Source organism: Amia ocellicauda, chromosome 13 (genome assembly GCF_036373705.1).
Source record: "Amia ocellicauda isolate fAmiCal2 chromosome 13, fAmiCal2.hap1, whole genome shotgun sequence".
In the NCBI taxonomy this organism is placed as follows: Eukaryota; Metazoa; Chordata; class Actinopteri; order Amiiformes; family Amiidae; genus Amia; species Amia ocellicauda.
In genome coordinates this window covers 8218617-8245583 of record NC_089862.1, presented here as the reverse complement: position 1 = coordinate 8245583, position 26967 = coordinate 8218617, and the positions used below count along the sequence as shown (strand labels likewise).

Genomic DNA, 26967 nt, shown 5'->3' with positions numbered 1-26967 from the left:
TTCACAATGTTGCACACAAAAGAGCAAGTGAAAATCGCATCCACCATTTAGCACTTTTGTTTTTCCAGAAGTCATTTCTTTGATTAACTTTATTAACCAGGTAGGACTATTGAGCTATTGAACAGTTCTTTTCAAGAGGTTCCTGGGAACTACATTGTCATGTCCCCACAAGCTTGTGTCATGCATATCAATGAGATACTGGCTAGATTTTCTTTCTAGTGTTCTGGAGGAGTCAGGGCGGCTGTTTCCATCAGACAGGGCCAGTTAGTCTACACCAGTGGAGACAAAGAGGAGCTTTGCAATAGATTAGAATCAGGGCTATTTGTTTTGTTCCTTTTTATGAATTATAAGAAAAGTGATTTCATTTCTTCCACTGAAGTGATACGTTTACATTTTACATCACCTTATTATTTATTTATGCAACGCCTTTACATATTAATTCAATAATTTGAATAGCTTGTACAATGCCACCTGCCTAGGGCAAAGGGTTTTAAAAAGAAAATAAAAATATGTCAAAATGTATGGATACAAATATGCAGTAGTATAAATCCTGCAGAAACAAAGACAATCAGCTGGAGAAAAGGGTTGTGCCAATAGCTTTCTCAAGTAGCACTGTCAGATGAATAAACACCATTTAAATGTTGAATGTTTGGTGTTCTGTTACATGGTTTCTCTAGTATATCAGTTACATCTTCAAAAACTGAGACTCCACCACCAGCGATCGGTTGTTCCCTTGACTCCCAATCAGAGTTGATCTTGTCACTGTCTTTCTCAGTCCTCAGATATGATCCATCACATGATTGTAACACTGATTGCAATTCATGACCAAGAACTCACCCCATTTCCCTAAGCTGCAGCCAACCTGACATTTCCCAAACTCAATTAAATCCTGCGGTGTACTTGGATTTAGTCAGTATCTGCCCCGAAGACTGAGCTTGGCAAACTCAACTGCTAATAAAACACTCTCAAGGGCAGAATTTCAGAGAGAAAGCCTGAACATTTCTATTTAAAATAATTAGTACTTAATTAACCAGATTAGCCAAAGAATTTATATTAAAAATGTGGTATGCCTACTTGTTTTTCACCTTCTCTAACAGTTTCTTTATGCTACAGCTCTGCCAGAACTCTCTAAAAAAAGCAAAACAAAACAAAACAAAACAAAAAGTCCTGTTTAGGCTCCTACAAGCGTCTCCTGGGAGACAGTGAGAGATAAGCAGCTGTAAAGCTGCACTCTGTCTTTCTTCACTCCGGCCCTCCCTGTAATTTCTTGGGAGCGCACTGAAAGGCAGCAGTTTATCTTGCACAAATAATTTTGGTGTAGCCCCCATTCACATACTTCCTGAAGATTACACACTGATGTGAAAAGTGCAATTCCAAGGAGGGAATCTGAATATTCCTCTGAGCACACAACACATGCAGAGATTTAGTAAGAGCACTATAAATATTATGTAATAAATAAATAAAATACTTCATAAAATGTTTGTTTTTGTTCGGATGTATTCTGTTTAAAAATGCCAATGTGTTTTGAATCATTTTAATCGTGTAAGGGGACTTCCAAAGAGATGTAAGAAATATTAATTCCATTTTAAACCTCCCACCTGAGATAGTAAGAGAAATTGAAAAAAAAACATTTAACGTGACTTCGTGAAGTCATTAACTTTTGAGGGGTCCTTCATACGCCAAAATGAAATGTGATGGATGTGACGAATACACACATCTTAATGAAAACTAACACTTACTTCTGTTTGGTAGATTATGTAAAACCTTGATGGCCAGAGACAATACTTCTGCTGTGATAATTCGTTTAGAGCAATTAAGGGGAAATGGGGCATTTGGTTCTTTTGTCTGAAGGGAGGGTATCTCCAAACACCCACTACATTCAGACATAATGGTGACTACCAAATATGGTGCTCAACACTTGATCTACTGGCTCACAGAATAAACTTTGCTCAAGCAGCCCTCGTGGAAATAGTGAAAACATCACAAAAATCCTGCCCTTGTGCTTTTTAAATATAAGTTAAACTTGAAAAAATACCCCTGCGCACACACACACACACGCACACAGTCCACCACCCCCATCGCTAATTTCTACTTATATGGTATTAGGAAAATAATGAAAAACACATGAGGTTAGGGAAACTGAACGCAAAGACTGCTGTTTGTGATTAATTTGCTCTGTGGATGTTTATGGAAACCTTTCAGATGGTAGCGCTATTTCCTTGAGATTCGGCCTACATGTAATGTACAGGACAGCGGTTCCACTCTGACTCACCGGGTAATCATGAATGTTTGCCTTTATGGGCCAGCTGCTGTCACAGAGTGAGCAATTCCACTTGCCCCCGAGATCAGCACTGTGGGCGTGAGGGGGCACCGATTTGAACATACAGAAAATACAGATATTAGACACTCACCTAGTCAATGGAATTATTGACTGTTCACATAAATCCATATGTTCGAACTAAAAAGCTCCCTGGCTAAACTAAGCAGGTTGCTTGCAAATTGGGATTACATAGCCCTTCAAAGACTAAAGAGTGCAAGAATACAAAATGTAGATTGCCGAATTGAATTGTATTAATTTACCAGCAAATTCTTGCTTTTCCCATCAAATCTGAACATTTAAACATCAAATTGAAAGATGTTTTCAATGTAAACCACTCAGCAGTGGAGATGGATGGAGGTTTGATTGAAATGGAGTTGAAGTAACATCAATTTTTTTTTGTATTTTGGTAGAAAGCAATATACCAGCTATCCATTCCATGTCCCTATTACTACAAAATCTGATTGAAATGAAAGATGTGTGTTCAGAACTTCCAGGTTTTCTCGTGAAGCCCAACAAGCTAGTTAATAGTGAAAAACCGATGCTGGCAGAGGGGAGATGGATACAGTCTCTGGCCCCTTTATCAGCTTTCCAAATTCAGAGCAAACATTATCTACTGTTAATTACCTGTAAAGTACAGCTTTAGCCACTTCCCCTCTGTCTAAGAGCTCTAAAGTGAAACCTGAAAAAGTCTCCTATTGTTTTCAATTGTGCAAGAGCCAGAAGCAAATGGAGCTCAAATTGCAGCTCTGAAAGGTAACAGGAAATTGGCAAACCGCTAATCTGCACTAAACTATTCATAGTAACAAAAGCTACATTCCAGTTTACAAAAAAAGCAACAGAAATTCAAGACAGGTCCATTTAATCGTAGAAACTCTTTTACTTCAAAATGAGCTTATGCGCTCAGTATTATATGGTGTGTATACAGAGAAAAATTGTTCATTCATTAAATCACATCCTGTGCTTTTTACTCAGAATATAAAGCCTACATAAAGGAAGTATCCAATACTATCAATCTGAGCCCTTGCTAATTTCAAACTCTTATTTGTAGGTTTTATACCAATATACGTAAGACCAAAGCCAATCCTGCATTTCATCATTTTGTATTCTATGGTTTAAATATATTTAAAAACATGTAAAATGCTAAAGCTTTGTTTCTGTTTACCTAAAGTAACCAGAGCTGCAATTATCCAAAATACCACAATCCAAGGAATAGTAACCCCATTACATATCCCTGAGGGTATAAACCATAGCAATCTAAAAATACCTTGTGGTTAATTACTCACTCCACATTTTAAAGACAACCCTGGTATTTATAGATGTTGCATGTGTTCTCGGTCATAGCCACAGAGAGCTCTGTCAGATTTAGTTAAGAGACAGACAACTAACTTTCCCTGAGGATTACCACATTTCCTGGATTGATAAATGCAGAGAAAAGAGGGCGACCAAATGGCAGCGACACTCTCGTCAGCACCTTTAGTGTATTTTACCACGGCAAACATAATGCACATTATAAAATTTCAGTAGGCTGCTAGCTAGCAAGTTTATTATCTTTGAACAGGTGGCCCTGAATTTAGATAGCAACTCCTATTTCTTAGAGCTTTGCACTCTAGGGTACCATTTGGACCATTTGCTGTGGAAGGAAAACACCCCCATTAATGCCATAAAACTGGAAAGAAACCAGCCAGGCTGACTTCAAGAGCCCTTAAATTGACCTCCCGATCTGTTATTTATAAATCTTTACTAAAACAAAATAAGCACACATAGTTCAGATTAATTTCCGTCTGTTAAGGTAGACCCTAATCAAAAACAATTAAATAAATCGAATATCAATTATGGATTATACTGTTTTTTTTGGTTTGTTTTTTACATATATACATAAAGCACACGGATTACTCTGTTTCCTGATCAAGCTTTTTGTATAAAATGAAAACGTTGCCTATGCAAGCAGGTCAGTGGGCCAAAGGCTGTGTCGATTTAGCACATTGAAAACTGGTTTTAGGACGAAAGCATAGGCAAACTCTTACAACATTATTAAAGGGAATGCAACAGTTTAACGCCTTTATTATTGGCTGTATCCATTTTCAAATCTGACCTAAACACTGAACTAAACTAAAAACCCTCTTACAGTATGAAAGATGACAATGGGACTTCAATTTCTATGGCAATAGCCCTAGCCTGTATACTGAGAAGAAGAGGTGCAATATATTTCAAGGTACATTAGGACGATTTCTAGCAAACACTCTTGCTTGTGAAGACTTGTGAAAAAATTTAACAGCAGAAAAGTAGAAACTTTGGATCTATACATTTCCTGCCGATTTTAAATAATGTCAATATACAAACAAGATAAAGGTGAAGGTATAGTCTATAACAGCTACTGTCGTGTTCAATATGTATCACTAGCCTTGGCCTTAATAAGTCCAGGAATAAAAACCTTAAAGTACCAGCATGTTGAGAAATCAAGACACAAGACAAGAAACATATTTTTCATTAATTAATATATTTTCTGCATTTTAGTTAACATAGGTATTTTCTTTTGTGCCACCCTTTAATTTTTCAGTAAGTATTGATATTTTGTTATATTCAGACATGAGTAAAAGTTCAAGACAGTCTTTTGCAATAAATATCATAAAATAATAGAGCTTCACATAATAAATATTCTTTACAACAACAAAAAAAAATGTTTTAACAGACATTTTTCTTAAAAAATAGCCAGAATTCATCTTTTACGATTTATACATAAAATTTACAAAAAATAAAAATAAAAAACTGCCACAGTTGTGGTCTATGAACACAGAATGCATGTCGATTGGGGAGCTGGGGGGAGAAAACCAGAACAGAAATGCTTTTAAGATAAATTAACTTTACCAAAATGCTACTAAGCTTAGGAATGAAGTTAGCCACAGCTTTATATGGCACCACTGATTACTCGGATGAAAAAAACGAAAAACAACAACAAAAATAACAATCTTGGTTGCTATGGATATCTGGTAACCGCTACATATTGTCTAGATAGTCCTTCACAGATTTGGTAAGAGGCTGCTCTCACACGGAGCTTGAAGCAGGGGAACTCTTCCTAACAGAAAGAAATTCTCTACAATGAGTCAAGTGTGTTAATGAGTAGCTGAAGACACAAAGAACTGTAAGGCAAACACTGGTTTGTAGAAGGGTCCAATAGCAAAAGTGGTATCATACTCCATGCTTGCTCCAAAAAGGATTCTTCACTGGAGAAGGGGAGGGATGGGAGGTGCTTAAGTTTTGATAAACTGCAAGAATAACGCGAGAGAAATTACTTCTCCAGCAATTAAAATCAGGAGGGCTTGTCCTGGCTCCGTGAGGGCCAGCTCTCCAGTTTGCAATAGACAGTGTTCGAGTTCTTACACCGGCACCCGGGCCTGTTCACCCGGTCATAGCAGCCCTGGCACATCTTCACGCAGCCCTTGGCGGGAGGGTAGCAGAGTAAACAAGGGAAAAGCAGAGACATTAATCCCATACACAGGAACCTTGAGCAGCAGTGCGACTGGGAGAGGGAGCAGGGATTGTCCGCACACGAGTCTCCCTCGTCGTCGTTTGAACAGTGGTAGAAAATCCCTTTCACCAGGCACATGCAGGTGCCGTTCTCGACCATGCTCTCTGCGGAGCACAGGCACTGCCGGTTGCAGGCCAGACAGGAAGGGAGGGTCCTAGGTGCCGTACACTCACCACACTTACACTTCCCACACTGTTCGCATATGAACTGGTGTTTTGTGATATCCTCTTTCCCTGAAATTTTCAGCGTCTCCTCTGCCAGAACTGATGGCTTGGGCTGAGTCCGAACAGTCCTGTCTGAGCGGTGAGCCAAGCTGGGCCTTGTTGGGGGGGAGCGTCCCAGTAGCCCCTGCTCAGAAGAGGCGCTGCTGTTGCTTCCAGAACTCGCAGCACTCCCTGTACTGGTGGATCTGCTCAACACAGGCACCCTAGCGTTGTACTGTGGTCCCCCTTGCCCCGGCTGCGTAGGAGACCGGTGCTCGTAGTTATTATTCACATTGATAAGTATGATCTCATGAGTTCTCTCGTGCTTCTCTGGCCTCTGGGTTGTCCTGGGAGCAGGTTTTCTCACCACCGAAGGGCCCTCGGTGTACTCATTGCTGGACCGGATCGCCTTGATTTGGTCTAACGAGAGAATGGCAAGCTCCCTTTCATAGTCAAACCTTTGCCTGCTGTCCAAGGAAGGCTGTTGGATCATAACTAATGAACCGCCACTGCCATGTTGACTTTGGAGCTCCATCTGTGGTGATCACGACTTCCGACATTCACGGTGGACTTGGCATGCATCTGAAATCCTGCGTAGAGATGGAGTGAAAACGAAAAAGCATGAGAATACAGACAGGCAGGGTTTGAAGAAAGGTTTCATGATAATCCACAAATGTCTAGGAACACTTGGACCACGTTTGATCAATTCCAATGACACAATCTCTCAATCTGATTGTATAACCACTTCAAAACTACGTATTCCAGACAAACATGAAACGTGACGTATATGTGTGGCCAAAGCTTAATTTGAACAAAGTAATAAGACAAATACAATAAATACTGAAGTAATAACGTTCAATCGTAATGCAAGTCATATTAAAAAGTATTGCAAAGCATTCAGCTTTAGAAATATGGAAACCAGAAAATCACAAATGAATATATAGCCTAGATATTTAGATTTTAGAAGAGCCTATTCCACACACAAACCTAAACGTTAAACCACCTCCTTCCCTATGCACACATTTAAAGTTCAGTACAAATACTTCCCGTCCTCATTTGCATTTGTATAGTTAGTTAACATTAAAATGCAACACAGCAGCAAACCGAGAACACGGTGCAGGCGGACAAAATCCTCTTATTCTTCAACAGTAAGTGAATACATCTGACATCATAAAAAGCCCGTGGAGACGTGCATTAAATATGTCAGTGCGCTGTATTTTAGTAAAGCACATCTCAATGTGTGTATATATAAATAGGTATTATATAGTATAGTATAGTATTTAAGTGACAAGAAACAGACTGAAAAAGACCACTGCAGCTTTAAGAAGGGAAAACCAGCCCGCATTTGTTCTGGAGTGGTGTGTGGAAAAGCACGTTTCCGAAACGCATTTCGACCTTTGCAAACCCATTTTCTGGGCTGCATCTTGATCGCGATTGATATGCAAAGCTCAACAACTGTAGCCAATCCCAATCAAAACCAGGCCTTTGTTGAAAAACATCAAGATAAAAGGCCCGGACCCTTACCTCGATTCATCTAATCCCCCCCACAACAAGACCATCCTAGGAAGCTGTCGGGTTGAAAGCAGTTCAAATCTAACATTAGCTGGGACTACTGATCCATACCGATCTGCGAAATGCCCACGCTGCCCAGCTAGGGTCCGACAACGTGTACCAGGCAGCAGACCGCACACTTGCGCGCCGTGCCAGGCAGAGCGACATGCGGCTGAGCCGGCCGAGCTGCGCCCTGTGCGACGGCAACGCAAGCTCTGGTGAATAAACAGATCCGGAGACGAGCAGGAGGAGGAAGGAAAAACTTATGAATGAAAACAAGCCCCATGGGGGAGGGGAGGGGTGTTTGCTGGTTACCGCAGGAGGGCGAACTTCCTAGCTTTTAAGTAAGACGGGTCTCTTCCCAACACAAATGGCAAGAGGATACAACCATTTACAAGCAGCACCAGGTTCAGATGTGCCTTCTTGAAATTGGGTTAATGAACAAATTAATTGGAAAATCTAAATCATTGCACACATATATATTATATATATATATATATAGATATAGATATAGATCTTTGCAACCACCACCTAGTATTCACATTTTAACGCTTTTGTAGGGAGTGCATACATTCGTTTTAATGGGAGCCTATGACACTGTCAAGCAGTAGCAGCGTTGTCAGTGTGCATTCACATCTAAACATACAGAGCATGCAAAAGGTGACCAACAGCCAGACAACAGCGCCCTGCAACTGTACAAGAGGATCAATGGACACTTACCTATACAAAACCAACCATGATGCCAAATCCATCAATGGATATGCCAAGGACACCTCCACACGAACTGGCCGCACGCATCACACTGTGCGCAGATCACGCATCGCGCCTGTAAATCCCGGGCAGGGCATGGACCTCGCGCCACTGTGCGGCCCCAGGAGCGGGCATCCACATGCCAGACTGAGCACTATGATCCAGAGCAGTAAATCCACAGACGGGCGCCAGACAGCAACACAGCCCGCACCGCGCACACAACGATCTTCAACCTGACAGCGCCGTTTTACATCAAACGAGCAGGATCAACAGGACAAGCCCAGGTCGGCCTGTGAGGGGGGGAGAAGAAATGAACCGTACACGTCGGATCTCGATACATCCAAGATTATGCTGCTGTGGCGCTGGACCGGATTACAGGGATGTGCTGTTGCGTCGAAGTCTCCATCAATGCGCACTGCCACTGCGAGCTGCCGCGCTCTCCCTCGCATTGAATGAATGAGAAGCCCGAGTTCTGTGTTTGTTCTCGAACATCGCTGCCATTGGCCACTCAACACTCCGATCGCTCCCATTGGCCAATCCAGTCACTGGAAAAGGATACATCGCATCCGCTCTTCATTCATTGGGCGGGCGTGGGAGGGTGGGCGAGAGAGAGGTGTGTGGGGTTTTAAGGTGGATCTGGATCTCCCATAGCTGTGCGTGTGTGTATTAGAAAGTTCAAATTAAATAGGACTATTTGATCAATGCATATTACCAGTGCTCGCTTATGGCTGGCAAACCTGGTCACTGAACGTAAAAATGATGCAGAAACTGCGCACGAAGCATGGGCATCACAAGAAGAGAGAGAAACATAAACGCATGTATCCGAGAACAAACCGAAATATGTGACATTATTGAAGGAGTGAACATGTTAAAATAGCAATCGGACACATTGCAAGACGAACAGATCAACGATGGACAAAGGAAGTTATTGAATGGATCCCAAGAGATGAAAAAGACGACCACAATAAAAGGTGGGAAGATGAAAACATACACTTTGCAGGCGGGACATGGAAAAGAGGAGCTGTAGGGGAGGCCTTCATCCAGCATTGGATCGATATAATAATATATATAAATGGTTGGCCCAGCAATGATTTAATTGAAACATATTTTATTAACGCTAGCTGTGTATATTTTATATGTGAAGTCGCATGTTTCAACTGAGATCGTTGGGAGCCACCTTAAAAGGAAAAGCATCCCGCAAAGAAGAAAAGAGAGAGAGAGAGAGAGAGAGAGAGAGAGAGAGAGAAGATGCTCTTTAGTTCCTGACTGTCTGGTTTGATTGGTGTCGAGGATGCATTACATCCGGATCCATGAGAATGGGAAGTTCAATGCAAAGTCAATCTCTCCCATTCAAATGGAAAATCAATAGATATGTGACCTTTACTACAACCTGCTGGTCCCGATAGCACATAAAACAAACAGTTGTAATTCCAGTTAAACCACCGACACAGGAAGCGCTTTAGCCAATATTGCAGAGGCCCCACTTTAGAAGAGAAATCGAAAAGCTTTTTAATTGAATCGTATTTCGGTAGGGTTTGCTTATAGTGCGCACAGATCAGCTGCACTGTAATTGACAGTAAAGTGGCGCTATCTTTAAATACATATTCATCAGAATACACAAACTCTTTGAAAACAGCATAACATAGCGCTCTTAATTGTGGTCCTAAAGGAAATCGCTCATTAATTTAAAGCATTTGCGATTGTATCAATAATCCCTAGACAATACTGATAAGTGTTAATTCCTGCCACTTTCCTTTATTCACAATCAGGAAACATTTTGAAAAAGCCCCGTTGTTACATTTTACCGAATCAAGATTCAATAAATGCATACATGAATTGTATTATTATTATTACTACTACTATTATTGTGTATTGAATTGAAATGTTGACATAATTAAACATTTAATTTATTTAATACACTACATTAATATAAATAAATATTATTTTGGCAGTGCTGGTTTGCTTTACAACTGCCTAAATGCAGATTATACTGTCACAAAATGCCTTTAAGCAGACTACAAAAAAATATTTTCCTGACACACTTTTTAAAACTTTGCTACAATAACCAAACATATATTAGTTTTTACTTAAAACTTAATTGGCTTGGAGAAGCGAACCCAGATGTCGACCTAAGGCTATCCAGTTCAATTTCAGTGTCTTGGTTTTCATTCCAGATGTGAATGCCAATAAACAGGATGAGTCCCTGAAATACAGTCTTGCTTCTGCTTATATACATAAACACTCAACAGAAAATAATGTTATCAAAATGAGTGAATTCTACAGTTGTTCATTTGGGATTACAAAATATCACAATTATAAAATACATGACGTGGATAATGTTACACTGCTTTAGATCTTTTGATTAATGCCCGTCTCGTCCCACAAAATAGAAATCCTCAAACAGAAAAAAGTGAGGGTTTCCATATGTCATCAACCATAAATCCATACGAATATGAATGTGGTGCCTAATATAAATGACTGTTTAATACAGATTTAAAATGCTGCCCATAAATAATAGCTTCACTGTAAGAAGACACAGCAGACCAAACACTTTCACAGGAGTTGTTTAATATATTCATCAGCACTTGGGGTTCTTTTCATGTGGTAAATACATACATATACATACAAAAACATGTAAACAATATTTGGTATTCACCGGTTTTTCTCCAATTCTTATGTAGTTGCTGAAAAAAAAAAAAAAAGAGTTTTGAGAGACAGGGTGTAACGCTGATCTCTCACTCATGTCCTGTGATGTCATGAGTTCCTACAGGGCTTGCCAAAGTCGTCATACTGTGACGACAATTTCTGGGACCGTCCTGTCAGCAGCTCCTTCACTTGTGATGCTTACAGTGGTACGGCCATTAACTTTTCAATACATATGGAACAATGCCCGGAGTGGAATGGTGGGCACAGGAAATGTGTCACACAGCAGTGAGTCCTGAACATCCACTGTCCTTTCAATACAGCACTTGCTTTTCAAGTTGGATTAGCTATAACACTGTTGTTTAGATATATTTATTTATTATTTTTAGGTAAGTCAGTATACAAGTATCTGTTCAATTGAGGATGCACACACAACAGTAAGGGGAGATGTATGTATAACATAAAGCAACATATTTGAGACTAAATGTTCAGGGCTGCCTTCAAATGTAAATATATTCATGATTGAATGAAAGACTCCAGGTCTCCTTGTGAAGTCAGAATGTGTGCAGGCCGCTCGGATGCTGGTAATCAATGTATGATTGGATGAGTGAATCTGGAATCCTTGGTGTCACAATGTCTAATGCCGATTCAAAGTGTTTTCTCATAACTAGCTGGGAAGTGATGTCCTCTTGAAGGGCCAGGAGTGCGGCTTCCCTGCACAGAGCAGTTATCTAGGTTAGGAGACAGAAAACAGGAAGCCCAGTGAGTGAAGAATTCCTTTATACTACTGTGAGATTATATGTTAACAATCAATGTCATACAAAAAGTGGCCTCTAGTCAAACACTGGTTAGCCTGATCACCACACAAAAAACAAAACAAACAATATATATGTTTTCCCCCAGATTTGTTTTTAAGAAAAACTCCAATGGACTGAAAACAGTGACTAAATATGCCATTTGTTATCATGGAGAAGAAAAAAAAAAAGTGAAAAATAAAGTGAAACATGATTTGTGGTTTGAGGTCATTATTTAGTTTCAGAAGACCAACAGTATAGCTATCTCAGTGGTCTAGCACAAAGAGTTACAAACATCACTGCTGATGCATGGACAAAGAATTTGGACAACAGCACAACATGTAACGACAAACATTCAAATAAATTAAAAACATATATGCTATACTGCCTTGTGTGTTATATAACATTTCCTTGTCAAATACTTCCCAGACACAAAATTAATTAAATGTCCTTAGTGCACAGATATCCACTGTTTATTGGGGATTACAATATAGAAAGTGTAGACAAATATGCCTGGGCATTTTTATACTCAAACTGAATCCCTTCAAAAGATTTCCATTTCCGTGAAACAGATCAACACTTCAGCCTTATTTAACTTCTAAAATAACATACCAAACAAGCAGAAAAAACAAAAACACACAAAATGATGTGTATGTCAGTATGATTTGAGGGGTCTGTTTCCATTTATTAAAGATTCCTGTTCTGGAAGGGTCTGGGATTTGTGGTGGATTTCTTATCTGCATCTTGGAACAGGTTCATGAGAAGTTAACTGAAAAGTTGGAATGCGGCCATGATCCATAGTTGATATTGTCTTATTATCTGTATTAATCCTGAGACTCGGCACAGCTGCAACACACATGAACTGCTATTTGCTATGCCCAAAATACTGTATCAACAACTCCACACCCTACAATTACAATAGACCATTTATGCACTAGTACTGCATAGCACTTTTTCCTTTTTTTCATTTGTGCCCTGTAAAGTGGTAATTCTACTACTTTAATTTCTAATTATATTGATGTGTACACACTAGATCAATTGGAACAATTGATAGCAATAAATACCAAACAATGGATGGTCTTTCTCACTCCCTGTACTTCCTTCAAGAAGTGATTCATTCACAAGGCATGAGCACAATTTCCAAAAGGTCACAATATCAATTTCAACCTCATGATTGCATAATTCGTTAAGGGTGTCAATATTTAGCTCGATACTTTCACTTAGAAGAACTAGCCTAACTTTTTAATGAAAGTAGTCAAGTAGCTTCAACTACTACAGGATATTAGGGAAATCATAGATAATATTCCCCCACCTGCATATTTTTTTTCTAGTGGTTTATTTTGTCGAGGTAACAAATGCAATGCTTAATTAGTGTAAATACACCACCATTTAAAATGGTTGCATTAAGCTCATCTAAACAGATTGCTTTTTTGCACTATTGACAAATGCTGATCTCCTTATTTAATGGGAAACAAATACTAAAAATACTATGCACAGTATGGGAAGTCAGCCCCACACAACATAAGAATTTAGCATCAGTTTAAGTGTAGGAAAAGTACAAAGCCTGGGATTAAATCAAAACTTTGACCCACCCGCTAATTGAAAACTACAGAACTGTACTCAGTTGCGGCTGCATTTTCAGTAAGATGCCACTTTCTTCTAATCAGAAATGTCACCGCTATGATGTACAGGTTTGTAGTTTGCTATTAGCGGGTGGGTCAAAGTTTTGATTTAATCAGGCCCAAAGTCTTCGTGATTCCCACAGAGCCTGTTAAAACTGTTACAATCTACACAAAGTCAAATGTGTTACACCTATGAGTGCTGCACATCTTTAAAACCTTTTCCCAAACAAGAATAACACTTGGACAGCAATATTATGCTATTAATCACACAAGGTGTTTAAAATTGAATTAGAACTAGAAATATTTATACCAAATAATCAGTAAGACTCCATTTCTTTCTTTTTTTTGGGGGTGGGGGTTGTTGGCTACATACTTCCAGGGCAACAACAACATAAAAAAGAAAGAAGGAAGAAAACGTCTTCCAGATCCTTTACATCAACCACATGAATGGGTCTTGATGAGAAGCAGCCATCGGCACCCACCAGCTGCTGAGGAGCCTAAACCTCTCTCAGCCCCACCTCTCCTCACCGCACCAAAGATCTAGGAGAAGACATCAGGAATACAATCCCTTGCTCCCCCTTTGGTGTCTTTTGATGTTGCCAAGTGGCATTTGTTCATTAATAAAACAAAAAAAACTGTATACTCAGCTCTAGTGGTCTAAAAATAATAAGGATATAAAATCTGAAAGCTCTATCAATATTATCCTACTAGACTCCCATTTGCTTCATGTAAATGTCCAAATGTGTCAGAGAAAACGCTGGAAGCTTCTATTTGTAGAATGTGACACATTTTATATGTAGGTGGTGGCCAACAAAGGTCTGGTATGCAGTGGTACTACTGTAGAAAATGAAACGATAATAAATAACACAGAGCACTAGTCACCCAACATGTTTCATTCTGAACTCTAGAAACACACACAATTACTTTGGGAGACTTGTCACTCACGCGTGGGACTCCGAGTTTGTTTTGACACATCGTTCTGCGAATCTCTGGTAGATACTGCACTTCACGGTCATATGCTTACCCTAGTACAACAGGAATGCAACATCATCATCTTTGGCAACTGCCCAAATTAGCAGGTTAACAACATATTTACAGAGAAATATACATTCTCTTTTAATATTTGTTTTAATAGGTAATAAGATGAAATAAACATGGAAGAGAATCCCTGTAGCAACCTAAGCTACACTAGTACAATTGAAGAGGAAACCCCAAAGGAAAACCGAGACAAAATAAGAAAGTAGGAAAAGGAAGTGACTTGGCCAGCTTCATCCTCTAATGCAACGCTGACCAGAGTGCTAATCAAGCAAAGTTTTGCCTGCCTTCTCTAAGTGTGACATTTTTCCTAATCAGTATGTAAAATTAAACATGTCACTGTTTAACAAAGCTGGCTGTCTTGGAGGGACAGGTGCTGGCCAGATGTCAGGAAATGGCTTTTCCTTCTCACAAGCAGCCGAAAAAAGACTCTGCAGACTTTGTAAACAATGGCGATGCCTAATTTTCTTCGAAGGGCTTCCCACCAAGCAGGGAATTAAGTTTGTTGTGTTTAAACAGAGATATGAAACGATGAAGGCAAGCCATAAAGGAATTACTTCCTTTGCAATTATGGAGTGGGTAAGCTGGGGGGGGGTGGTTGCGGGGTGTGTGTAAACTATCCAAAAAGACTGAGAACTTGAATCACAGCTAAGGTTGTCTCATACAGGAGAAACAAGCAAACAGGACTCAAAAGGATAGCAATTGTACTTTAGCATGTAATTTTGTGTAAAATATTAATGACAGAATTTACTGACATCTTAAAAAACTAAGTTTGCTTATTTTTATGTCCTCATTACTAACTGGTTATTTCACTGTTTTTTTTTTCTTATATGAAAACATAATTTTAACAATTTCCAATCAATCCAAGATCTCCAATCTTCCACTTCAGTAAGGATGAGACAAGGCACAGGCCCTACAACATAAAGGCTGTCGAAGTTACACTCTATTTTCCACACCGCCAGCTCCAGATGCCCAGATTTCATCTATCACACCAATGAAAGAGTTCGGCACAGATGAGCGGCTAACACCCAGAGCATGCAGGCAACTGAGAGGCACCAGGAATCACCCAAGTCTGGAGATGCCAGGTTTTCCCAAAATGGCTTCCCCCCACCCTCCCTCTGGCAGCACTCAGTTGTGCCCCACTCTCTGGGTCCTGCAGGCCAAAGCCGGTGATAGCCGAGGTTGATTTCGAGACCAGGATGGTCTATGGCTTTAATCAGATGCATCCAATTTATATTTATAGTTATCTTCCACAAATTAAAAATATATTAAACTGAACAGATGTACATCTCTATTCTGCCTGGATAGATGCAAGAGCAATAATACAATGCATTTTGAATAGATACACAACATTTATTAATGGGGTCACTTAATATATTTCAGAGTTCTATTATTCACAGGCAACAACACGACATGTATTTCTCCTACCAATGTGAAATTGGAAATGAGGATGACTGTTGAAATGTGGGCTGGAGGGGTACAATAATATCCTACCCTTTCAGCTGTTTGATTTTTTAATGTATTCCAGACTACAGCCAAAAAGCCACAGTGAATGCCTCCAGCTTCAGGGCCGATTGCAAAGTGTACATAAATTAACAGCCCGGGCCGTGGCAACTCGCCTAATTTATGAATCGTTTTATTGCTATACTGCATTTATTTTTCACAACTGTTCATAAATTATATCAGCAATCTCTTAAAATGTATAGATATTTAAAGGTGGCACATTCTCAAATTCTGAGGTTATGGGATACCAGTTTGAAAACCTGGGCGCACCACTTAGATTTTGTAAGTAAATTCCAGATAAAGATGCAAGTTACTTTTCTCTCATACACACACTGTGACCTTCAATGTGTATCTTGAGCAGTCCTGTCATATCAGCCTCATTAGCAACATTTTTTAAAGAAGGCGGGAGATGCAACCAGTAAAGTGATTTCACTTATTTCTAACTATTTTCTAACTTAATTATTATTTTCAACTGGGAATATACGGTAAGAAATGTCCACAAGGATGTTATAAGGTGCACCATAACCAAAATTCTTGATAAGTATATTCCATGTCTTGGACCTCTTTTGCCTTTTTTATTGTAATAAATTTGGATGAATCTAGAAGAACACAGAAAGGCATATTGCAGATGGCTTGCACTATGAACTCTCTTCAAAGATGTTAGAAGAGTGTGTAACAAAAATTGAGTTTTAAACTGAAGTTCAGGAGACAACCCCTATCACACACCTGACTTCTGTCTTTCCAAACATACGTATCCAGCAATAAAACCCACTTTCCCAGTATTTGTTGCTTATTTATGTTGTATAGGGTACTATTGTGACCTTAAACAGAAGTTTCTGCAGATTGATAGTCATGTTTATTCCTGTGCGTTGTGATAATTTAATTTGGAGAAACTGACTGACTGTGTTAGATAACCAATGTGGTGAACATCTTGCAGCACCGAGAGCCACATTCTCAAGTACAGATGAAATTCCACTGAATGACATCACAGCTGGCACATGGGTAAAGATTCCTATGAGGTCGAGGCAATTCCACATCCTATGCATCCAGTTATTATATCCCCACAACATGAACTGATATCCTTTGGAGAACTTTCAGCTAGAAATACTCAGAGTTTTTTTAGCTCACCCTTGCTTTGCCGTCTGTGCTTCTGCTCAGTACAGGGTTTTTATGTTTTGGAATGACAAGGGTTATTATCAGCTTAAATATCATCTAGGCAGTTCTCCAGGCAAGGATAGTAATACACTAGAATCTAAACCTTGAAACCATTTGCTTGTGGAACACCTGAATGCCTTTATAGGTTTCATTATATATATATATATATATATATATATATATATATATACACCGATCAGCCATAACATTATGACCACCTGTCTAATATTGTGTAGGTCCCCCTTCTGCCACCAAAACAGCCCTGACCCGTCGTGGCATGGACTCCACTAGACCTCTGAAGGTGTGCTGTGGTATCTGACACCAAGACGTTAGCAGCAGATCCTGTAAGTCCTGTAAGTTGCGAGGTGGGGCCTCCATGGATCGGACTTGTTTGTCCAGCACATCCCACGGATGCTCGATTGGATTGAGATCCGGGGAATTTGGGGGCCAAGTCAACACCTTGAACTCGTGATTCATCAGACCAGGCCACCTTCTTCCATTGCTCTGTGGTCCAGTTCTGATTACAGCATGGGCACCCTGACTGGTCTGCAGCTACGCAGCCCCATACGCAACAAACTGCGATGCACTGTGTGTTCTGACACCTTTCTATCAGAACCAGCATTAACTTTTTCAGCAATTTGAGCTACAGTAGCTCGTCTGTTGGATCGGACCGTACTGGCCAGCCTTCGCTCCCCATGTGCATCAATGAGCCTTGGCTGCCCATGACCTTGTCACCTGTTCACCGCTTTTCCTTCCTTGGATAACTTTTGATAGGTACTGACCACTGCAGACCGGGAACACCCCACAAGAGCTGCAGTTTTGGAGATGCTCTGACCCAGTCGTCTAACCATCACAATGTGGCCCTTGTCAAAGTCGCTCAGATCCTTACGCTTGCCCGTTTTCCCTGCTTTTAACACATCAACTTTGAGGACAAAATGTTCACTTGCTGCCTAATATATCCCACCCACTGACAGGTGCCATGATAATGAGATTATCAGTGTTATTCACTTCACCTGTCAGTGGTCATAATGTCATGGCTGATCGGTGTATATACACTCACCTAAAGGATTATTAGGAACACCTGTTCAATTTCTCATTAATGCAATTATCTAACCAATCAATCACATGGCAGTTGCTTCAATGCATTTAGGGGTGTGGTCCTGGTCAAGACAATCTCCTGAACTCCAAACTGAATGTCTGAATGGGAAAGAAAGGTGATTTAAGCAATTTTGAGCGTGGCATGGTTGTTGGTGCCAGACGGGCCGGTCTGAGTATTTCACAATCTGCTCAGTTACTGGGATTTTCACGCACAACCATTTCTAGGGTTTACAAAGAATGGTGTGAAAAGGGAAAAACGTCCAGTATGCGGCAGTCCTGTGGGCGAAAATGCCTTGTTGATGCTAGAGGTCAGAGGAGAATGGGCCGACTGATTCAAGCTGATAGAAGAGCAACTTTGACTGAAATAACCACTCGTTACAACCGAGGTATGCAGCAAAGCATTTGTGAAGCCACAACACGTACAACCTTGAGGCGGATGGGCTACAACAGCAGAAGACCCCACCGGGTACCACTCATCTCCACTACAAATAGGAAAAAGAGGCTACAATTTGCACAAGCTCACCAAAATTGGACAGTTGAAGACTGGAAAAATGTTGCCTGGTCTGATGAGTCTCGATTTCTGTTGAGACATTCAGATGGTAGAGTCAGAATTTGGCGTAAACAGAATGAGAACATGGATCCATCATGCCTTGTTACCACTGTGCAGGCTGGTGGTGGTGGTGTAATGGTGTGGGGGATGTTTTCTTGGCACACTTTAGGCCCCTTAGTGCCAATTGGGCATCGTTTAAATGCCACGGCCTACCTGAGCATTGTTTCTGAGCATGTCCATCCCTTTATGACCACCATGTACCCATCCTCTGATGGCTACTTCCAGCAGGATAATGCACCATGTCACAAAGGTCGAATCATTTCAAATTGGTTTCTTGAACATGACAATGAGTTCACTGTACTAAACTGGCCCCCACAGTCACCAGATCTCAACCCAATAGAGCATCTTTGGGATGTGGTGGAACGGGAGCTTCGTGCCCTGGATGTGCATCCCACAAATCTCCATCAACTGCAAGATGCTATCCTATCAATATGGGCCAACATTTCTAAAGAATGCTTTCAGCACCTTGTTGAATCAATGCCACGTAGAATTAAGGCAGTTCTGAAGGCGAAAGGGGGTCAAACACAGTATTAGTATGGTGTTCCTAATAATCCTTTAGGTGAGTGTGTGTATATACATATATATATATATATATACACACACACATTATAATAATCTTGGGAGTTCTATAACGTACTTGCTATTAATTGTGTTGCTTCAGTAATAGCCTACAATCGTGTTCATCCACAAATCTAGCATAACTGCATTTGTCTCATAACTGTGGCATCATTCTACATTTTATTCAGTCTACTGTTGCTCACTCCAGTCCTTTTAGAATTAGTTGCTTTTACAGTATATACTTTACAGTGTTAGAGGTCAACAGTGGTATTTTCTATTTGTACAAATACTTCTAGTTTTGTGGTGTATGTGGTTTTCCATGCTGAAATGGATTAGTTACAGGTACAATCTCAGCTCCTGATCAAAATGTACAAAAACTGAAAACAATTCACTGGAAAACAAAAACACAAAACGGAAGTGCCCACAGACAAAACAGAATGCTATGGTTCAATCAAACTTTGTTAAGTCTGTATGTGTTATATAAGGATCTGTGCCAAGGATAAGTCCAAGGATATTTACTTGCACACAGAGTCATGAAGGTGTCAACTGAAATAAGCAGTGTAGTCACTATTATGTATCTTGGATATGTAATCCTCTATATATTTCTACCAATTACACACCAGGATTAAAGTATAACCACTTACAACAGGTCAAATGCATTTGTAATATGAATAAGGACCAGAGCTTTGTTCTTAAACTTAATGAGCAGATGAAGCAATTGTATCTTAATGATATGTAGCTATAAAAATAAATGAAAAGCTACATCTAACTAACCTTCATTGACAGTACATTAATAACCAAAGGAAAGAAAGTGCTGTAATAAAATTCAGAAGCGCTCCCTGTGTCTCCTTCAGCAGATACGCTCCTCCTTGACCTCTGCACTTCTTCTGCATCACATTTCCCTCAACTGGATACTTAACACATTTATGATCGTCAGCAAAGCCTTTTGTTCTTGATTTACACATTTAATTAAGCATAAGGCAAATCCATCTTTGCGGTGACATTTTATATTCCAAGTTCATATGACAAGGATGTTATTTTATTCTCCAAAGCCTTATAATTGATGTCTAGTACACACACTTATATATCTGCATATATTGAATATGCTCCAGTATGTGATGTGTATGTATAAGTGAGTTGGCACTCAGGAGGCAGAAATGGAACTAAAGTGAACACAAATATTTGTATTTCAATAAATTGTCATACCACAGGCACATATGCTTAAACCAATAAAAGTAAGGTGCTCAGTGCTCTTGCATCTCGTGCTCATTGCGTTTCGTGTTCAATGCTCATTGCATCTCATGCTCAGTGCGTCTTGTCCTCAGTGCTCATTGCATCTTGTGCTCAGTGTGACTCGTGTTCAATGCTCAGTGCATCTCGTGCTCGGTGCGTCTCGTGCTCGGTGCGTCTCGTGCTCGGTGTGTCTTGTGCTCTGTGCGTCTCGTGCTCTGTGCGTCTCGTGCTCAGTGCATCTTGTGTTCAATGCTCAGTGCATCTCGTGCTCGGTGCGTCTTGTGCTCTGTGCGTCTCGTGCTCTGTGCGTCTCGTGCTCAGTGCATCTTGTGTTCGGTGCGTCTCGTGCTCAGTGTGTCTCGTGTTCGGTGCGTCTCGTGCTCAGTGTGTCTCGTGTTCGGTGCGTCTCGTGCTCGGTGCGTCTCGTGCTCAGTGTGTCTCGTGCTCAGTGCGTCTTGTGCTCAGTGCTCAGTGCGCCTTGTGCTCAGTACATCTTGTTTTCAGTGCATTTTGTGCTCTGTGCGTCTCGTGCTCTGTGCGTCTCATGCTCTGTGCGTCTCGTGCTCTGTGCATCTCATGCTCAGTGCATCTCGTGTTCAATGCGCAGTGCGTCTCGTGCTCGGTGCGTCTCGTGCTCGGTGCATCTCGTGCTCGGTGCGTCTCGTGCTTGGTGCGTCTTGTGCTCAGTGCTCAGTGCACCTTGTGCTCAGTACATCTTGTTTTCAGTGCATTTTGTGCTCAGTGCATCTCTTGTTCAGTGTGTCTCGTGCTCAGTGCACCTCATGCTCAATGCTCAGTGTGTCTTGTGCTCAGTGTGTCTCGTACTCAGTGCTCAGTGTGTCTCCTGCTCAGTGCGCCTCGTGCGTCTCCTGCTCAGTGCTCAATCCATTTCGTCCTCAGTGCTCAATGCATCTCGTGCTCAGTGTGTCTCGTGCTCAGTGCTCATTGCATCTCATGCTCAGTGTGTCTTGTGCTCAGTGCGTCTCATCATCAGTGCTCATTGCATCTCTGCTCACTGCGTTACTTGCTCAGTGTGTCTCATGCTCAGTGCGTCTCATGGTCAGTGTGTCTTGTGCTCAGTGTGTCTCCTGGTCAGTGCGCCTTGTGCTAAGTGCATGTCGTGCTCAGTCCATCTCGTCCTCAGTGCTCAATGCATCTATGCTCACTGCGTTACTTCCTCAGTGCTCATTGCATCTCATGCTCAGTGCGTCTTGTGCTCAGTGCGTTACTTGCTCAGTGTGTCTCATGCTCAGTGCGTCTCATGGTCAGTGTGTCTTGTGCTCAGTGCGTCTCCTGGTCAGTGCACCTTGTGCTAAGTGCGTCTCATGCTCAGTCCATCTCGTGCTCAATGCTCAATACATCTCGTCCTCAGTGCTCATTGCATCTCATGCTCAGTGTGTCTTGTGCTCAGTACGTCTCGTGCTCAGTGCAACCCTTTTGCTCAGTGCATGTCTTGATCAGTGTGTCTCGAGATCGGTGCATCTTGTGCTCAATAAATGAAGCCCCCCAGACCGGCTCAAGTCCACGTGGTAAGGGGGAGCTCTTGTAAAAGGGTAATTAGTTAATACTGCTACTACATTGTAAGGCTATTTAGTCAATATAAATTAGGGAAAAATACAAACCAGATTAAATAATACTACATACATAATAGCACATAATAATAATACATATCATTGTAATATTTAAAATAAAACTATACTGGAGTAAGTGGTAGTTAAAATTAAAATGTTATCTGAGAAAGGAGGCTTTGTTGAAAATGGAAATAGAAAAAAATATTTCCAACACCAGAAAAAAAAACGAATATTAAAAACATTATTATTGCTCCCCTAGCTAGAAACACCTTAGGCAGCACATACCACCGAGTACAGTACAATCTATTTAGTATGCAGGACTTCCTATCTGGACAATGATGCTCAGTGCCTGTCTCACAGTTTTAATGAGGAGGTTGTTTATACCTTACCTGTGATACACACCGAAAGCTTGTACTAACTATCAATTCACACTATCCCTTGCAGACTACATTCGCTCTCGCACACAAACGCACACATTTATAAGAGCAGGTCTCTAGAAATCCCTGTCATTCTGCATTATGGAAACACTTTTTTTTTTCTTTCCTCCTTCGCAGGCTGCTTTACTTTAAGGCAGGCCTAATCAGGTTGACATCTACCGCCACTGATTATATTGGCCCTAAAAGAGTTCTTAAGCAAATGAAAAATATTGACTTCCATTCCTAAAAGCCCTGCTTCCAATTTTCTGGAGGAAATTAAATAATGTATAAATCAAACGCCGGGGCCTGGTCCCAGCCAGAAATAAAAATGTTTCATCCTCTAAAGGCAAGGAGGAAGTGTCTGCTGCAGCGGGGACATGCCAAGAGAAATAAAACCTAACCTCAGTCCCATGTGAAAGCCATTTAAGATAATCAAGAGGGGGGCTGGGCAAATGGGTTAAAGAACTACATACTCCCAGGCAAGGACACATGGGAAGAAGGGCAATGTGAAAACAGCACACTTTGACGCACTTTTTGAAATGACGGAAATGCTTTCAGGTCCCTGGCAGTTACGTGGTTAAAGACAGTCTCAGTTAGAGTGAGGGAAAGGGGGGGGGGAATCAAAGAAGCAAAACAAGTATTAAAGTGAGACACCTTGTCGTGACTTATTACTTAGCAATTTTGTTTGGCACTGTGACAGTACACAAGCCTTCGAAACACATTCATTGATTACTCCGGCATAAAGTTCCCCTCTATTTAGGTTGGAGGGCATGTTAAATTTGCTGGCAGAATCCAAAAGAAAATAAAATAAAAATGAAAGGGATGATTGTATTATTGGTATATGGTTGTTGTAGACACAGACTACCAGATTATATTCGGTAAAGGCCTTTGGAACTCGTTGGTGCTCACAGACTGTCCCGATGCAAAATGACAGTACTGAAGGGCTGGAAACGGGCTGAAGTGCATCAGTATAACCTCAAGGTGAAACTCAATATGTTACTCTTTGCTACAGTACGTGGTATGGAAAACATTTGTGCTAGTCTACAGACATGATTTAAATCAAATCTCCATCATCCAGGAATGTCAGGATGGGTAAGGATTAGTCAGTAGAATCTGTATTTCTTAACAATTCCTTTGTGTATTTTCTAGTTTCAGACAATGTACAAAACGTAACACTTTGGATTTAGTTTGAAAGCATTAGACTTGATATGTGATGAACACTTGGGATATCAAGGTTATTATAATAGTTCTTCCAATATTTTTATAACAATGTCTCTGCATCCAATGTAAACAGGTGTTTGGGCGTCGTTAATCTAAATGCCCTTTATCATGAACAAACATCAAAAAAGACTGGAGTTTGCACACACACAAACATACCAAAAAAAGTTTTAAGGCCTTATTAACATTTTAGAAAAAGGAATGAAACCAAGTAAAATTGTAATGAAACACAAGGGAAGCAAAATAATAACACAATTAAATAAAGACAGAAGTAAATTAAAACATGTAAATTATAATTGTTAAGACACCTGAAGGCCTGCTATTCAGTCCCTGAAGACTTCAGGATTGTCACACACCTTCGCAACTGTGCATGCTCCTCAGGGTCAAAGAAGATACTCTGACATAGTGAATAGTCTTCCACATGAGTTACTGTCATTCATTTCCACACAAAAGGAAATGGGGAAAAAAAAATGTCAACAGAAACTGAAGAATGCAAATAAGTGAGAGGTGACCCCCCCGTCCCCCTTACTGTGAAGCATACATCTGAAGACACACCTGTGGCAGAACTATTCTCTGTCCATATTCAGTGTTATGGAAGAAAACTCTGTGCATATTAAGGGCATGTTTGTCCTCACCCATTAATCTCGGGAATGAAAGCAGCACATTCTGCTCAGCCTTGGGGATAGATGGCATATTTACTAAACATGCCCGCACTGGATTAATCTCGAGACCGTCTTTTCTGAATGCTGTTTCTGCTCCACTTTGTGTAAATGTAAACAAGCAGTGTCAAACACCCCCGTTTGCATGGCTACTCATGCTGGTTTCACCTGCACAGAGAGGACAGGTAGACACTTCCCTCATAGCAATTCAAGAGCTAAACACCTGGGTCAGTACCTTTGGAGACACACAATAGGTTTGATCAGTTACAACAATGAACATGGTGTACTTGCTGGGCACAACCTAATATCAGTATACTGTTATTGTTACTCGCAGTTTAGCTTTTCAAGATAAGGAAATGCACAGCTGTCAGTAGGAAGTTTTGTTAATTAAAACTACGAGCAGCTTTACAAAAACAATTACAAAAACATAGCAGGCACCAAATTAATTCAACTGCAAGAATGTGACATTCATTTAGGACGTGTTCACAGAATGGTAATGGAGATCACTTTCCCAGTTTGACAGGTACTGCAAACTACCAAGGCTTGTAAAACAATCATGCGATCCAAAGGGTGTATCGTGAGTTGTTTTCCCAAGAGACAAAAACATGATTGCGGAATGTAACTTAAATACTTCAATTCTTTTGCTCAAAACAGACATTTGACTCCTTTCCAGTTTTGCTTCCTTTTAATCCAGGCACAGTGTGTTGCGTTCCATCTTTTTGTTAACCTGTTCTTGCAATGTTAATGTAGCCCTTATCTCAGGTCTGCTTCTCATTGAAGGGCACTCTTTGTGAGCTTTCCGACCCCAGCAAACTGAATTACTTGGGCACTTCATGCGTTTCTGCTTGCCAAAACACTCATTATCAAACAGGATGAGGAAGTGTACTTTCTGTCTACATTAAAAACCCAATCAACTCTTCTGTTATTGTTTGATTAAGGGGAAGATTGCTTTCACAAGAACAAGACAAAGAATAACTGTGTACTGAATATTACCCACACACTTAATGAAAGTTGAAGCCAGTAATGTCCTCTTTTTCAAATATGTACGGTGTGTATATATAAAACAAAATGTTCACGGATTATATTTAACAACAGGAAAAAGGAGTGTGTGATTAAGTTGCAGTTTCAGTGTATTTAAATCCCTAACAAAAAAGTCAGTGCCTCAGAATGATTTTAAGCTACCATAGATTATATATAGGTAGTAAACTACAAGTTTCAAGCCCAGATTTGAAACTGATAAGCAGAAACATGGACTGTTTTGAAACAGAAGTATATTTCTGTTTAGGAAGTGCGTTCATGATCTTTTTTTGAAGTTCAAAGAAAGAAATTGATATACAAAGACAAGACCCACGGAAATAGATGTCCACATTTCTCTAAGAGAATCTGCTTATTTGGGGACCGAATTTAGTTTTGGAGAAATATGAATAATGTTAATAATTTGTAGTGCAACCATTTGCCCAATGGTAAGCACTAACATACTTATATAAAAGTTTGTGAAGGAGATGCGTTTTAATGGACAGCATCGCTATAGCCCATCCATGGTACAGAAAATATATGAGAGTTTTACTGCAGCTTATTTGCAGAGAATGTTGAGGAGAGTCCACACATACTCCGTAGGGATGATCTCCAGTCAAGGCAGAGACAAGGCTGTGATTCCCTGACTCTCCTTGGTGTGATTTGAGCCACTGGAAGGTAACAGGTGGTGTTCCAAGAAATAACTTGTGTCTGAAATATCTGGACTGTCGATGAACAATCTGTCCCTGCCTATGCAGGCAGTGGCAATGCATTCCAAGGAGGACAGAAAATATCAGGCAATTCTGCCAAAGTCTGCCCAGTCATTGGACCCCTTTGAGCAGTTGTGGACTATCCTCAATCAATCTTTATGAAAAGCAACCTAGTATACCCACTTCCCAAGGACTCCCCCATACACATTGTGTGTGAGGAATGGGCTGTAGCCCAGGATTGTAAGTGTGTGGCAGCCTTACATAAGGCAAGGGGCGGCACCACAAAGTAATAACACCATACATATTTGGCAGGGCTGTTTGGTTCCAGAATAAACAGGTGTTCTTTCAAACTAAGGAGCCTATTTACTTACGTCTAGTCTGTGTATATTATATATGGAATAATAGATAGGCTTCAGTGAGTTACTAGAAAATAACTCCCAGTAACAGCAACTTCTGCAGTTACATAAAATGTAACCACAGTACTGGGAAATGAGATTGGTTTTGTATTCATATATAAATTAATGAAGCATGTAATGTAATGTATTAAATTCACAGAAGAAATACATATAAAATACATTATATATATATATATATATATATATATATATATATATATATATATATATATATATATTCATTCTGTGGATGTGTGGCTGTTGGTTTCCTTAAATTTATGTGACTCACATGAATAACACTGCACTGGATATTTCTTATTTTGCATTCATTTTAAATGGAAATATTTTGACTTTGTGTATTTATGTTATACCAAGCAATTAGG

The 26967-nt window shown here is 40.3% G+C and overlaps 2 protein-coding genes across 3 annotated transcripts in view; both read right to left on the bottom strand.

Annotated features, from left to right (window-relative positions):
- Positions 1-4798: 4798 nt before the first annotated feature.
- On the bottom strand, positions 4799-8819 carry spry1 (sprouty homolog 1, antagonist of FGF signaling (Drosophila)). 2 transcript variants are annotated; one of them, XM_066719844.1, is made up of 2 exons: positions 8321-8819; positions 4799-6639 (listed from the first exon to the last, which is right to left on the bottom strand). In XM_066719844.1, the coding sequence occupies exon 2, from the start codon at positions 6582-6584 to the stop codon at positions 5628-5630; it is 957 nt and encodes a 318-aa protein (XP_066575941.1). In that variant the 5' UTR covers positions 6585-6639; positions 8321-8819; the 3' UTR covers positions 4799-5627. The 2 variants fall into 2 exon arrangements, with proteins under 2 accessions (XP_066575941.1, XP_066575942.1); XM_066719845.1 differs by lacking the exon at positions 8321-8819 and adding an exon at positions 7574-8034.
- Positions 8820-10898: 2079 nt separating this feature from the next.
- The window catches only part of afg2a (AAA ATPase AFG2A), a 137501-nt gene continuing 121432 nt past the window's right edge, over positions 10899-26967 (bottom strand). Inside the window, exon 16 of the mRNA XM_066719843.1 lies at positions 10899-11724. Coding sequence (XP_066575940.1) covers positions 11548-11724 — 177 coding nt within the window. The 3' untranslated portion in view covers positions 10899-11547. The remainder of the gene's footprint in view (positions 11725-26967) is intronic.

Bases quoted from the DNA above. Each gene is read 5' to 3' on its own strand.
- spry1 (XM_066719844.1), bottom strand. From the start codon at position 6,584: ATGGAGCTCCAAAGTCAACATGGCAGTGGCGGTTCATTAGTTATGATC.